At 44.3% G+C, this 15,172-nt stretch overlaps 1 protein-coding gene across 1 annotated transcript in view; it reads left to right on the top strand.

The window, feature by feature from the left end:
* LOC146839104 (uncharacterized) overlaps nucleotides 1-14,923 on the top strand; it is a 305,124-nt gene extending 290,201 nt beyond the window's left edge. Inside the window, exon 5 of the mRNA XM_085600011.1 lies at nucleotides 12,439-14,923. Within this exon, the coding sequence (XP_085456137.1) occupies nucleotides 12,439-13,617 (1,179 nt within the window). The 3' untranslated portion in view covers nucleotides 13,618-14,923. The remainder of the gene's footprint in view (nucleotides 1-12,438) is intronic.
* The last annotated feature ends 249 nt before the right edge of the window (nucleotides 14,924-15,172 follow it).

The raw sequence follows: 15,172 nt of genomic DNA, 5'->3' as shown, positions 1-15,172 counted from the left end.
TGTTGTAGCTGTTGATGTAAGTCCAATTCTTCTCTGAGGTTGTTGCTCTGCTTGGATATTCGTTTTTTTGTGTGTGTTTTACTATGCTGTGCTGTGTCTGAGTTCTAGCCTGTGCCAGAGCATGCCTTGACTGCTTGACCTTACTACTTCTCAAGTCTTTTACTCACAGGAAGTAGCCTGGTTATTCAGTTGAAATGCTGTAGCCTTGGTGTCCCTGCTGAACACTGTGCCTGCCTCTACTGCTGCCATGTCACCACTGACTGATCACTAGACCCCCAGAAAGGGTCTCTCCAGCTCCTGTACCTGAAAGCACCTTCCTGAGAGTACCCAGGTAGAGTGTCCTTCTGAGCGTGTTCAGCTGTTCTGGTCAGCACTTCTTCCCTCTCTCGTTCATTGCACTGCATTTGGACATTATTCCCACTCTGGAAAAGGATACGGTGTCAGTAGGATTTATTCCTAAAACTAAAATATACCAAACGATGTATTGTAAGGTCATATCGAATATGCTTGACTTTTATAGCCATTGCTGTAAAATGGCTTCTCCAGTCTTAGGCGAAGTTGATCCTCTTGGGAAGACTCTAGTCCAGCCCAATATTTTATCCCAATTGCTTGTCGTCTATCTCTCAAGTCCATACGTTGCTGAATGTGCCCTGTATCAGTACGTACCAGTTGTCCCTCCTTGTGTCTTGTGCTGCTTTTTTGATTTTGTGATTGATTTTTTTAGATTTTTGGAGCCAGACTAATGAGCAGAAGCTTTATTTTCCAGTGTGCTTGTAAAAGAAAGTAACAAGGTGCAGCTGCAGGACTCTTACTTCAAGATTTTGGACATTTGCAGAGATTCTGTCACAAAATATTAGTCTAATTTAATGACAAAATCATGAAGTTTGATCTGTCTGTCTAAGCAACCATAGATGTATTCACGAGTAGGCTTCTGGTTCTGGTACTTAACCAGGGACAATCAAATCATTACACCTGGCTTGTCTCTCAAACCTTCATTGGCCATGGTAGACTTGTCATTAATTTCTACCTCATCCCGGGCAAACGGGCCCTCCATGTCATACCCACTGGATAGCTAGCCTGTGCCAAATGGCACCAAAGAGAATTTCTTCATCCTCTGGATCTCAACCATATTCGTATAAGCGCCTGTAAGATCCTGGGATACGTCCTATTAAGACATTTCAAACTGGTGCAGACCTTACCACACTTCACTCTCGGGACAACGACTGTGAGAAGTCGCAGGCTTCTCAGGAGGTAGTGCATGGCGACTGACGGGGGACGAAAACTCAGAATTCTAAAGTTAACCATCAGACACAATACGATGTGGCCTAACAGCTAGGGCAATTGACCTAAAAACTGGAAAACCGGGTTCGAGTCTCAGTAGAAAGGCACAACACCCTGTGATTCTGGACAAATCACTTAATCGCCCCGTGCCTAAAAAAAATTTATGTGTTCGTCTGTAACGGAATTGGTGCTCATGTAAAGCACTTCAATACCTTCGGGTCTAGTTTGCGCTATATAAAACTGCCCCTCAAAAAAATAATGTCCAACCCAGTGTTTATCTTTTATAGAAAAAGAGAATACCTTAATCATACGGCAAAACTAAATATTACACAACTCGAAGAAAGCATAATATCAGTTGCATCTAATTGTAAAGAGCTACAACCCCTTCTCTCTAGTTCTCTTCCCGCTGTGGTGAATTTTCTGTCTCTAGACTTCCCAAAGCTACACCGAGTAGGCAAGAATGAAGCACGGGTGCACATTAGTAGAGCAACGTGGTCCAATGTCTTTTACAACCCCTCGTTAAAATGTTTTAAGCAGCATGGAGGCTTTGCTGATAAAAATAAGTGTGGGAAGTTGGCCTGATATATGCTGTTCACTAGTTATAGTGGGCACCTTGTATCAGTCCAAACAAACCCTTATTGGTTATAGGTTAAAGACAACCTTTATTGAAAGCTATCCTAGCAGTCTTCAGGCTAAGTCTTGAAGAAATGTAAAGCAGCTTGTTTTACCTGTCTATAATCTCTTGAGTTCCTAAATGAAAGAGATCCACACCAGGTATATATATAAAATATATGTATTTATTACTGAACACACCCTCCTAGTCTCTTTATGAGCCTAGAGGTCAAAACACATAAGTTACACTTCAATAATCACAGTAAAATAGCACAAATACACGTCAGGCCCTAGGGGCGAGCCAAACCATATACTAAAATAGTGGTATAAGAACCACGACTTAACTAGACACAAGACCTAGAGCCCGTAGAATCGCTGGGACCCCAAGGAACCACCCAAGGTAGTGACACAGGGGACCCACGGGGGCCGTGTGCAATGAGTGAACACAGCCGCGAGCTCCCGTTAGCATCTATGGGGAAAGTCGCAGTTAGATTTTTAAAGATTAGGGACACTTAGAAATGAGTCAGGACCAAACTTCTTTGGACTTAGGAAGTTCTAGGGCTAGCACCCACGGGAGCACCGGAGTACTCGTGTTACCTCACCCAGGGAAGCCGGGTGCATAGGTGTCTTTTGGTGTCGGGTCGCGCTGTCGATTTCAATGGAAGCTGGCGAAGAAGTGCTGCTGCCGTGAAGATGCAAAGTGTCTGAAGAGATCCAAGACTGGATCAAAGATGAGAATAATGTAAAAGCAGAGGGGACAGAGTCTGGGTCACTAGCCAGTGACCAGGAAGGCGATGAGCAGATGCCCACCGATGTCGGTTGATTTCAGGTGAAAGAGGTGAAGCTTGACTCTTCAGCCACGAGGGCCAAGAGGCGTCAAGGACGACCAGGAGCTGGATTTGACCTGTCCCACGAAGGATGTCGAGTGCTGCTGCGTCGGTGCCCGGATTGGACACAACAAACCTTGGCAACAGCAACCCACGCAGAAATGAGAAAGATGCTTCGGTGCAGACCAGCAAGGTCTGGGGGACTCACCACTTGGTTGGGAGTCAGGGCACGTCTGGAGCAACCAGGGAAGCCCAAGGAAATACAAAGTTACCCCCTCAGGGACCCACCATTCAACGGACCAGGGATCGCGAAGGGACCACGAGACGAAACACAAAATGGCGGCCCACTGGTCACTCAGAATGACCAGGCCGACAATCTTCGGTGGATTCAGTGCTCGAGGTGGGGGCTACAAGTCAGCCCAAGCACGACTTCAAGAGACGTCGAGAAGTCAATGCACTTGCAGAAATGCACGGTGACCAGGAGTTCCGGTTCCACGCTACTCACGAGGGCTGCGGGTCTCAGCTTTGCTGGGGACTCGGGTCGGCCTCTGAGATGTCTGGAAATCCTCTTCCAGGGGAGTCACTCCTTGACCCCAACGGAGATTTCTTCAGTCCTTTGGTCTTGAGCAGAGCGTCAAAGGTCCAGGATTCAGCTTCAGAGTTTCATCCAGGGTAATCTAAAGTCCTAAGGACTGGGGTCCCATACCTATACTAAGGTAGGGGGTTGGACATACTCTGGGGACCCACCTATGGGAGGGTTTGGAAAGAGGGGTGGCTACACCCATTTCCTTTGTCCAGTTTCGCACCAGAGCAGGGGCTGGAAGCCCCTGAACCAGTTTGAGCTGGACTATGCACAGGGACACCAAATGTGCCTCCGGTGCAGGACTTCAAAGTACTCAGAGAGTGCTCCCACCCAGCCCCAATACACATAATCCTGTCTGGGTGGTGGTTACACCTCCCTGTGACAGGAAACCTATTGTCCAGGCCTCCCCTGCCGGAGTTTCGGTCAGCAGTAGGAGGCCAGACTTGTGTCTGTGGCTGCAGCATCCATTTTGTGATGCCAGGGCTCTATTAAGTTTCTACCGGATAAACCAGTGCTGTCATGTCTCTTCCTCTAGAAGGGTGGGATCATACTCCCATACCAGTCACTGGTATGGGAGTATGATTCCAAGGTGTTAGACACCAAACACGACATGTTCCTGTGCAGCCAGTCCAAAGTTAGCATTTACCGTTTGGTTATAATGCACTTAAGAGTATATGGTCAGGCTGCACTACCGACAACCCCGGAGAAGAGATTCCGAAGGCTGCAGAGGGGCTCAGCTCATGCCTGGGCACCCCCTCACATATAACCAATCACCCTGCCTTCAGGATTGGTAAGGCCTGCCAAAGGGGTGACTGATTATATGTGCAGTATATGGTGAGATATAGTTAACCTATATCTCAGTAAGGGGTGCATGCACCACCTTACTCAGGCTGCAGTAGCAGACCTATGGTGTCATTTTGGGTGGCTTTCCAGGGGTGGCATAATACATGCTTCAGCACCTGATAGGCCTCTGGGGTACCTATGCCCTGGGTAGGTAGTATACCATATACTAGTGACTTATAAGGGCACCTCAGATCCAATCTGAACTGTACTTAAAGTAAATGAAATCATTTTAGAGAGGAAGCAGCTAGGCTGGGGCCCTGAATAGCAGGGTCCCAGCCAGACTAAAGTCGAAAAACAGTGAAACACCAGCAAAAAGTGTGGGTAAACATGTGAAGCAGATCCTACTCTCCTACAATCAGCCTCTAATTCAGGTTAATGCCCTGTGTTTTTCTGCCGTTGGGTGAATTGTAGTTCAGACTGTACGGCGTACACAGGGTCAGCACCTGTACGGCACTGGAGGTTTCTCTGCGGGGTCTGCAGTGGTAGCCTCGCTCATGTCAGAGTTCCCATGAGCAGACTTGCTGGGCAGTTCTGTGCAATCACGCCAATCTGCAACAGTAGCAGCCCCATGGCTGTCTACACACCAGTGATTGGATCTAGCAGTTGCTACCTCCAAGTTGAGTTTCTTCACAATGATGCGTTGTGGCCTTCAGGCAGACCCTGTCTTCCCACTTTGTTGGAAATGCAGTTGTCTTTTACTCCATCGACAGGGGCGGTACCAGTATCTTTAGCATAAGCCAGGCTTCCAGGTGACAAATGCAAAAACAACAGTTGATGGCCAGAACGCAGAACAATGCCATACATTCACCCCCGTACAGAGATCTGGGCCTAAATCCATAATTTTTTTGCTCACCGTGCCATTCCAGTTTGAACCCAGCCATATGCATATCAGTCTTGACCCTGTGCCTCATGGGAACAGTCCAGCCCGAACTGCCAAGGCAGGTCCTACCTGGACTGAAACCAAGCATCCTAGGACCGGTTTCGGGGTTTCACCCGTCTTCAGCCAGGATAGCTTGATTGCGAGCACGGGACTCACGTCTGAGCATACCCGTCCCACTCGGGGTGACAAATGCAAAAACAACAGTTGATGGACAGAATGCAGAACAATGCCATACATTTACCCCAGTACAGAGATCTGGGCCTAAATACATGTTTTTTTTTGCTCACCATGCCATTCCAGTTTGAACCCATCCATATGCAAATCAGTCTTGACTCTGTGCCTCATGGGTACAGTCCAGCCCGAACTGCCAAGCCAGGTCCTCCCTGGACTGAAACCAAGCATCCTAGGACCGGTTTCGGGGTGAACATCAGGAGGAGAATATATGAAACTTTTGAGGAGTGTAATAGAGCATTGTTTGTTAACAATTGCTATACGATCGATAAATGAACTACATAGTGCGGCATAAGCGTTGACTTTAGACCAGTCAGCTTTGTGGAGACCTATTCCCATTAAATTTAACTATTTTATCAGAATATGGATAGTTTCCGATGTGAGATCTGCAGACAGTATCTTCTACTCATATATTTGTGTTGGCAAATATAAAACTTGTAAAAAAAACACTGGCAATTTTTGCAAAAACAAAACAAAATTGTTAAATAACATGGAAAATAATTGCAAGACTGACATTTTATTTCGCGAGATGCAACAAATTGTATACAATGGGAGCTTGTCCTAATTTAACAATAACCTCTTAACCTTACTCATAAATTGGAACTTTATTATCATTGAAATTGAAATCTTTCGTATAAAATTCCCCTCAATACCTCTTGGGACTGGAATTATAGTGATTTTCTAGTAAAGGGAGAGGAATTTCTGTAAAGTATTGAATGACAATACTTCTGTTTCGTTTCATTAATGCGGTAACCCCAAGTGTATTGCCTTATGTAAATGTGGTATAAAAGATTATGCTGTCATAGGTCTAGATTCTCAAAGTTTTTTACTGAGAATTGGCATCAATTACTCATAAAAATGTAGTCGGACCTAAGTCAGGAATTATTGGCACTTATTGAAAATGATTTGTGAATTGAGACTAAGATCATGACAGGTGTGGTGCTTTCTGCCTTTAATAGCTGAGTGCCTGGTGGAGTAGTTAGGGCCAAAGTTAACAGCACTTTTATTCAGAGGAAGCCACAACCTAATTTCACATTCCTAGAAGCTTGCTTCTTCAATTGTTAGCTGTTATGCATTGAGGCAATAGTTGGTGTCTGTTCTACTTTCGCTAGCATTAACCTTGAAAGTTTAGACTGCACTAGTCATGATGTCAAACTGTGAAAGAGAATTCATTGTAAGTTATCAGAACTTCATGAGTTCTAAGGACATCATTACCTCACATTTCATTATCAACATATGGTTAAGATAATGGGATTTAACTTCCAAGAGTTTCAATATTTTGAAATGTGGCCTTGAATAAGTGAGATCTGGTTCCGAAACACGTCAGCAAAGAGAAGCGAGCGAGGAAGTGTAATGTGGGAAAGAGAAGTATAAAGTTATGCATCGGAACTATGACATTAACAGAATCAAGTAAGTAAATTCACATGACGGTTAATCTCCTGGTTTATGATCACATCTGTTCATGTGTGTAGTGTTATGTCCATGAGTTATTGTGCATTTTAGAACAATGTATGATTTTGAAAGGTAACGATGAATTTCTCTCATGTCTGCTAGTCAGAGTTATTTTTAAGTCGAGCCTGCAGTGCGCATAACCTGTTGCTATGGCAACGATCTGTTGTATCTGGGGGAAAAACCTCTACAAAAAGGGGCTTTTAGCCCGACCATTACTTACCTTTCGTTGGCACCATTACCGTTCTTGTTTGCTACCTTATAGTTCGGCAGACCGTGCAATGTTATCACTGTTTTGTCTCAGTGTGTCACATGGACCAAGTACAGATTATTTTAGTTTAATTAGTTTCCCTTCGCCCCTTGTGCTGAGATTGAGGTACTTTTTTTTGCATTTTTAACACCGTTTTCCAGTTTCGTGAATCAGCACCTACGTTTTCAACTATAAATCTGTAGTCGGAGTTTATCGACGCTCCCTCTCCAATCCCTTCACCGCTCAAGTTTGCAGAGACCCGGCAGGGTACACGACAGGGCAAATGTGGTGTCCCTACATTGTGAGGCCTCATTTTGTAAGAATCAAATATTTCCCTGTCTTTTCCTAGCCATTAAATATTGTCTCGAATAACCCAACTTCACTTTTTCAAAGGATCTTATTGCTGTCATTGTAAATCTGGATTGGATCTAGTTTCTTCATGCCATTGTTTCAGAAATAGGCCGGCCTGGTGACTCTTTTTTAATTACATACCACACAAGACTGCTGGGTGGAGGTGTGGACTGTGCCACTTCTAAATACTTGTTGCGACAAAAAGTACCTATACAGGCACAATCTTTACTAACACAACACCCAATGGTAAGGTAGGACAAAATCGAAACTGATATAACAAGAAATGGGGACTTAAACCACCTGTTACTATATATGAGGCCAGTATCAGATAGGGGGTCTCATACCACCCGCAAACAACCACTCAAGGGGGACTTGAACCACCCAACCGTTTAAACTGAACGTCTCCTTACCTGGTTGATAAGTGTATTTTACTGTGTCAAGGCAACAGAGGTCTGGTTCATTGGGATTCAGCCAAGCGGGTCACTTGCTGTGGACTGCACCTGCAGGAAGCCGGGCTCCCCTCTGCAGGCTTACACTTCGAAGTCATCAGGATCTCCTGGCCCTCCAACCATGGTAGTTACTACAACGAGGCTCCGACTTGGTTAATCCTGGGTTTGTTAAAGCAAACTACTCATTCTAAATAAAGCATGGACAATCACAGTTGTAATCAGTCAGAAATCAAAGTTTATTTGCTGTTGCTCAAGTGAGAACAGCCAGTGACCAACTGCACTGCACTGCTGGGGGTTACAATCAGCAGCCTTGCACACATTTTGAGCATGTAGGAAAAGTGTGAGAAGTTGGCCTGGTATATGCTGTTCACTAGTTAAAGTGGCCACCTTGCACCAGTACAATTCGACTCTCATGGTAGATAGGTTTAAGACAACCTTTTAAAGAAAGCTATCCTAGTGGTAGCTGTGGAGAGCAGCCTTCAGGCTAAGTCTTTAGAGGCATGTAAAGCAGCTTGTTTTACCTTATAATCTCTTGAATTACTAAATGAAAGGACACCACACAGACAGGTGTATATAAAATATATATGTATTTATTACTAACAACGCTCTGCTAATCTCGTTATGAGATTAGAAATCAAGGACATATGCACAAATCAACATTTCACAACAAGTTAAGCACACATATGGCTGGGGCCCTAGGGGCGTACCAGACCATATACTAAAAAAGAGACTTAGAGATAATGACTTGCAAGGGGACAAGACCTAGGGCCTTCAGAAGCGCTGGGGCCTCACTAATCCACCCAAGGCAGGTAAGTAAAGGACCCACGGGAGACGCATGCAGTGTGAGAACACAGCAGCGGATCCCGAATGACTTCAATGGAGCAAGTCGCGATTGGAAATTTAGAGTTTTAGGATACTTTGAGAGAGTCTACAAGCAAGTCACTTACAGGGTAAGTAGTTCTAGAGCCAACACCCACAGGAGCACCATAGTGCTGGAGTTACCTCACTCAGGGAAGCCGGGTGCATAGGTGTCTTTTGGCGTTGGGTCGCGGCGTCGTTTTCAATGAGAGCCAAAGAAGACTTGCTGCTTGTGAAGACAGGAGAAGTGTCCGGTGGAATCCAAGCCTGGATTCAGAAGAAGGAAGACCTGAAAGCAGAGGGGACAGTGTTCAAAGTCACTTGGCAGTGACCCGGGGCAAGGAAGATGGATGCTCACAGTCGTCGGGTGATTTCAGGTGATCACGGGCGTCTTGACTCTTCAGCCACAAGGTCCAGGAGGCGTCGACGATGACCAAGAGCTGGATTCGGCGTGTCCCACGAAGTCTGCAGCTTACTGCGGTGTCGGTGACCAGATTGGAGCCAACAAGCCTTGGTAATAGCAAGTCTCGTGGAAATTGTAAAAAATCAGCGGTGCAGACCAGCAAGGTCTGAGGGACTCACAGAGCGAGGGTAAGTTAGGGCAGGCCTGGAGCAACCAGGGAAGCCCTTTGGAACTGTAGAAAGGTCTTCAGGGGAACCACAAGCCAACCGGCAAGGGATCGCGAAGACGCCTCGGGAGGATTCACTCACCAGGAGCCCACGGCCCCTCGGGACGGGGTAGGCCTCTGATCTTCGGAGGGACTCCTGCTGGCCCAAAGCACAAGTTCATAGAACGTCGTGAAGGGGTTGCACTTAAAAATAGTGCACGGTACCCAAGGATTGCGGTTCCTCGTCACTTGTGGGGTCCACTTGCCTCAGCGTCACTGGGGACTCACGATGGCCTTGGAGAAGTCAGGAAATCCTCTTCCTCGGCTGCAGGGACTTCAGACTCCGGCGGGAGCGGGAATGTTTGCAACCGTTGATTGCAAAGTTTGGTGCCTGCCAAGCAGGGGAGTCACTCCTTGACTCCAAGGGAGATTCTTCAGTCTTCCAAAGGTAGTGGAACGTCGAAGGTCCAGGATTCATCTTCAGAGCGTTGTCCAGGGATATCTAGTTTGCAATGGCAAGGGTTCCCTAACTTATAGTACAAGGAAGGGAGGGACTAGCTCTATGCCCACCTATGGGAGGGTCAGGGGGGTGGGTGGCTACACCCACTTCCCTTTGTCCAGTTTCGCGGCAGAGCAGGGGCAGGTAGCCCCTGAGCTGGTTTGAACTGGTATATGCACAGAAGGGCCTACTGCTCCCCCAGTGCAGAACTTCAAAGCACTCTAGGAGTGCACCCACCCAGCCCCAATACACTAAGCCCTGTCTGGGAGGTGACCACACCTTCCTGTGACAGGATGCCTATTGTTGGGCCTCCTCCACTGCGAGTTTCGGTCATCAGCAGGAGAGCAGCCCAGTGTCTGTGACTGGTGGCATCCATTTTGTGATGCCAGGGCTCTTCAGGATTCTACCGTGTTTCCACAGTAGGTACATGTCTATACCTCTAGAAGGGTGGGATCATACTCCCACACCAGTTACTGGTGTGGGGGTAGGATTCCAAAGCATTTGACACCAAACACACCAAACACGACATGTTTTGATGTAGCCATTCCCAAGTTAGCATTAACCGCGAGGTTATAATGTACTTAAGAGTATATGGTTTGACCGCATTCACAAACAGCCCCAGAGAATAGACTCTAAGAGCTACAGAGGGGTCCTGCTCAGGCAGAGGCGCCCCCTCACATGGTAACCAAGCACCCTGCCCTCAGGATTGATAGGGCCTGCCTTAGGGGTGACTGATAGGTTTAAATGTGTGTGCAGGGAGAGATCTAGTGAACCTATATCTCAGTGAGGAGTGCTAACACGACCTCACCCAGGCTGCAGTAGCAGGCCTGTGGTGTCAGATTTAGTCTGCTTCCCAGGGGTGGAATAATACATGCTTCAGCCCCTGGTAGGCCTGTGAAGTACCTATGCCCTTGGTACCTAAGGTACCATATACTAGGGGTCATAAGGTAACACAGTATCCAATCACTAGTGCACCTAATATGCACTCCATGTCGTTTAGAGAGAACAGAGAGACTGGGGCTCTGATTAGCAGGGTCCCAGCCAGACTATAGCCAGAAACCAGTGTTAACATCAGAAAAAAAGTGGGGCAACATAAGAGGCAGATCCTACTGTCCTACAGTTGGCAAACAATAAATCATTATGGTCAGGCAATAATCAGGAGGCGCACACAGGGTGCACCAAAACTGCCTGCATGCACATTCCAAGAAAGCTCACAAGATAAAAACATCCTGCACCCGGTGTTCGCACACCATCCACAGAACATGCACAGTTTGCAAGCACATTCCAAGAAAGCCCACAAGATAAAAACATCCTGCACCCGGTGTTTGCACACCATCCACAGAACATGCACAGCTTGCAAGCACATTCCAAGAAAGCCCACAAGATAAAAACATCCTGCACCCGGTGTTTTCACACCATCAACAGAACATACACAGTTTCAGTCTCTTCACAGACAAGAGCAAAAGAGCAATGTAATAACATGAACTGAAAAATGAAATACAACCTATACATAGGTTAACAGTAATCTATGTAATATATCTACTTCCACACAATGCGCCTTGCATTACCTTTGTTATGTACTTCCTGAAGAGTTACCTTTGTTATACACTTCCTGAAACTGAAGAAACAGCAGCACATCCTGAGCACTCTTTTTCTATGATCTGTTCTTGTTTAAATGAAATATTGATCTTACGCATCTACGTAAACCTTCACCTGTTGCATGTGGGTGCTCCATGAGCGCACTTTCTTCTTTAAATTACTTTGTAAACACTGACAAATCACCTCTTTTTCTGAAGTAAATAAGATGTGACTTCTTCGATAGAACTTTTAGTTAAATATCTGTGTATGAGGGAAAATCCCTCTGTAACGTGCAAAGATGGTAAAGAAGAAATGTCTTTTACGACAATTTAAACATAATGTATTTAATTCCTTCATGTTTGCATTTAGTAATTTAACATCTATTTACATCCCACAGGAAACAAGCCTTGAATACATGAAATGATTATGGATCTTGAAGATACTACTGTAAATCAGGAAAAACAATGAAAAATTGAGCTCCAGTATTCAGAGCGGCATCAGCAACTTCAAATTGACGAACCTGAACATAAACTGATGGATCCTGGTAGAAGCTGTCCAGGGCAATTCAGTGAATGTAAGAGTCTGAGCCATGCACCTCCACTCCACAAAACTAAGAAATTGCTTCTGGAACATTAAGGAAACAACACTGACAAATCTCCCTTTTTTTTTTAAGGAGTTTTATTTAGCGCGAACTTGACCCGGTATCGGGTATCAGAGTGCTTTCCATAGCATCAGTTGCGTTACATGAGGACACACATTTACTCTCTTGTAAACAGCTGTCCAACGCCAACTTTTTTCTTGGGATTGGAATTATGTATTTACAGCAGTACTCCACTTTCTAAAATGATAACAGACCACCATTCAGTGCTCTCGGTGTATTGTAAACTCTTTCTAGCCAAACCACAGTTACCAGAGAAAAGAACAATGGTGTGGAGCAAGACAATTGACGTGTAAAGGAAAGACTAGTTCTGCTATCTAAAATACACATTTGTGTCCCAGTTTGTACCGACCAGAAGGAAGATGGATCTTTATCCCTAACTGTGCAAAATATGTATCCATTCCAAAGACTCTATCACCCACAAAGAAGCCTTGCACTCTTTATTAGTGTGACAGTTTTCTGGTGACCTTGAGTGTGGCAGGTGTTTCGTGACCTTATTAAATCAGAAAGCAAATGTGCAAAATATCACACATACAGGGAATTTGAGAATAACACAAGTGCTTTATCAGCCATGTTTGCCCTTCAGGAAACACAGTCATGGGATGCAGGCAAATATATACCAGACTCAGAGACATTAACCAAGAAAGAAGAACCTTACACGTGCAACAAGAACTTTAGTTTATCATCAGAACTAAATCACCATCAGCAAACAAACACAGGTGAAAAACTATTCAAGTGCACTGAATGTGGGAGTAGTTTTAGTTACTCTTCAGCATTAAGGAATCATCAGCGTGCACACACAGGGGAAAAACCATTCAAATGCAGTGAATGTGAGAAGAGCTTTAGTGATGTATCAATCCTGCAAAGACATCAGCGAACACACACGGGGGAAAAACCATACCATTGCAATGATTGTGGAGAAAGCTTTAGACATTCCTTAACATTAAGGAATCATCAGCGAATACACACGGGGGAAAAGCCATTCAAGTGCAGTGAGTGTGTGAAGAGCTTTAGTCGGTTACCATATCTACAAACACATCAGCGAACACACACAGGGGAAAAACCATTCAAGTGCGGTGAATGTGGGAAGAGCTTTAGTCAATCTTCAGTCTTACAGAGGCATCAGCGAACACACACAGGGGAAAAACCATACCTGTGTAGTGAGTGTGGAAAGAGCTTTAGTCTGTTATCACACCTCACAACCCATCAGCGAACACACACAGGAGAAAAACCATACCATTGCAGTGAATGTGTGAAGAGCTTTAGTCAGTTATCATACCTACAGAGCCATCTGCGAACACACACTGGGGAAAAACCTTACCATTGCAGTGAATGTGGAAGTAGTTTTCATGACTCTTCAGCATTAAGGATTCATCTGCGAATTCACACCGGGGAAAAGCCATTCACGTGCAGTGAATGTGTGAAGAGTTTTAGTCAGTTATCAATCCTGCAAAGCCATCAGCGAACACACACCGGGGAAAAACCTTACCATTGCAGTGAATGCGGAAGTAGTTTTAGTAACTCCTCAAACCTAAGGATGCATCAGAGAACGCACACAGGGGAAAAGCCATACAAGTGCACTGAATGCATGAAGGCCTTTAGTCGATTATCAATTCTACACCGCCATAAGCAAAAACACACCATCATTGAACACACATAAAAATAATCCTCGAGATGCAGGGAATTCGTCAAGATTTTAAGTACATTAACAATAATACTGACACACCTGTCGAATACAAAGGAGCAAACAAGTGCAGTTATTGGGAGATTAATGAATTACAGAAAATCATAACATTATAATTATTTGGAACATTCAAATACCAGATAATAAAAAGTAGAAGACCCTGCTAGCAGGAAAGAAGAAAAACATGGATACTTGTAGGATTATGAAAGTGTTTATTGTCAGCGATCGTTCATTTCTCTACAGGTACGAAGAAATATGAAGCACCAGGAAACACTTTGGGAGACTAGCATAATGCGGACTAATAGAAAAGAAAGGTTGGTTTTTATTGAGTGAAACTGAGATATAAAGAACAACATCCAAGCACACCTGATCATGCTACTGGTAAAAGCAACAGAATGAACCATGCTTGGACTGACAGGGTATTTTCAGCAAGATTTAGGGATTAGTGATAAAACCTGTAAATCCATAACCCCAAAACCCATGCACTCCCATGGAGTGTTCAACCAAAAAACAAACGTTGTTCTTAAGAGTGAGCAGGGAAACTATACAAGTCGCCCAATCAGAAGGATGGCAAAGAGACTTTAGTCCAGTGGAGTGACAAGCATTAGAAAAGCCAAGACAAGCTGACACACAACATGCAAAATAAGCAAGCTATTAACAACATTTGTCAAAAAATATCCTAGAACAAAAGCTAGATATGAGCATAGTGGTTGTTCTCTACACTAAATAATGCAAACAACCCCTTATTTAGTAAATGCCATTCACTCATTTGTCTCTTCAATGAAGAGTTCTGTTATCAACAAATGTATTGATGCTCATTTTACCAAACATAAATGCAGGAAAGGCTGAGTCATTCATACCGAGCTGTCTCTGATGTTCTGCCAGTTCATATTCCTATAAACCCTACCTTGAAGAAGGCAAGAATAACACTATTACTCTATAAACGCTGAAATAACAAATCACTTTTAGGGGGAAGCAGCAGCTTGGGTTACTTGCAAGTAATAGGACGCTCTGGGACATATCTCTGCAGCTTTCGTTTAATCATTGGTGTGAAAGACTATGGAATCCTTGAGTAAGCCTGTGTATCTTTGAATGTTTAACAAACATATAATGATTTTTAGATGTGGGATTACATTATGCTTTTGATGCAGCAGCTCCTTGTTTCCTACCAGTGTTTATGAATTGATTAGTTAATGTATACATTTTTGACATTGATGTATTCTTCTGTACTATAGATGTGTTGGTTTCATGGAATATACATTTGTTCTAAAATAAATCTTTTTTTTTTAAACTTTATTGTTATTTGTGTTAAACAGAGCTGATTATAATCTCGTATATTTTGTCTGGTATGCAGTTTTAACGTTATACGTGCCTGCGCCACAGATTACATCACACATATGCACTTTCGCTTCTCCACAGTACCCATTAGAATTAACATTGCATTACATAAAAAGACATTTATCTAAACAAATTGGGGTTCTTGCAGCACACCATTACGTATATTATTGATCCATAAACAATTGAGATCAAA

The sequence above is a fragment of the Triturus cristatus genome, chromosome 4_2, assembly GCF_964204655.1.
Source record: "Triturus cristatus chromosome 4_2, aTriCri1.1, whole genome shotgun sequence".
Lineage (NCBI taxonomy): Eukaryota > Metazoa > Chordata > Amphibia > Caudata > Salamandridae > Triturus > Triturus cristatus.
The sequence above is the reverse complement of the archived record's forward strand: the minus strand, read 5'-3'. Positions and strand labels throughout refer to the sequence as shown.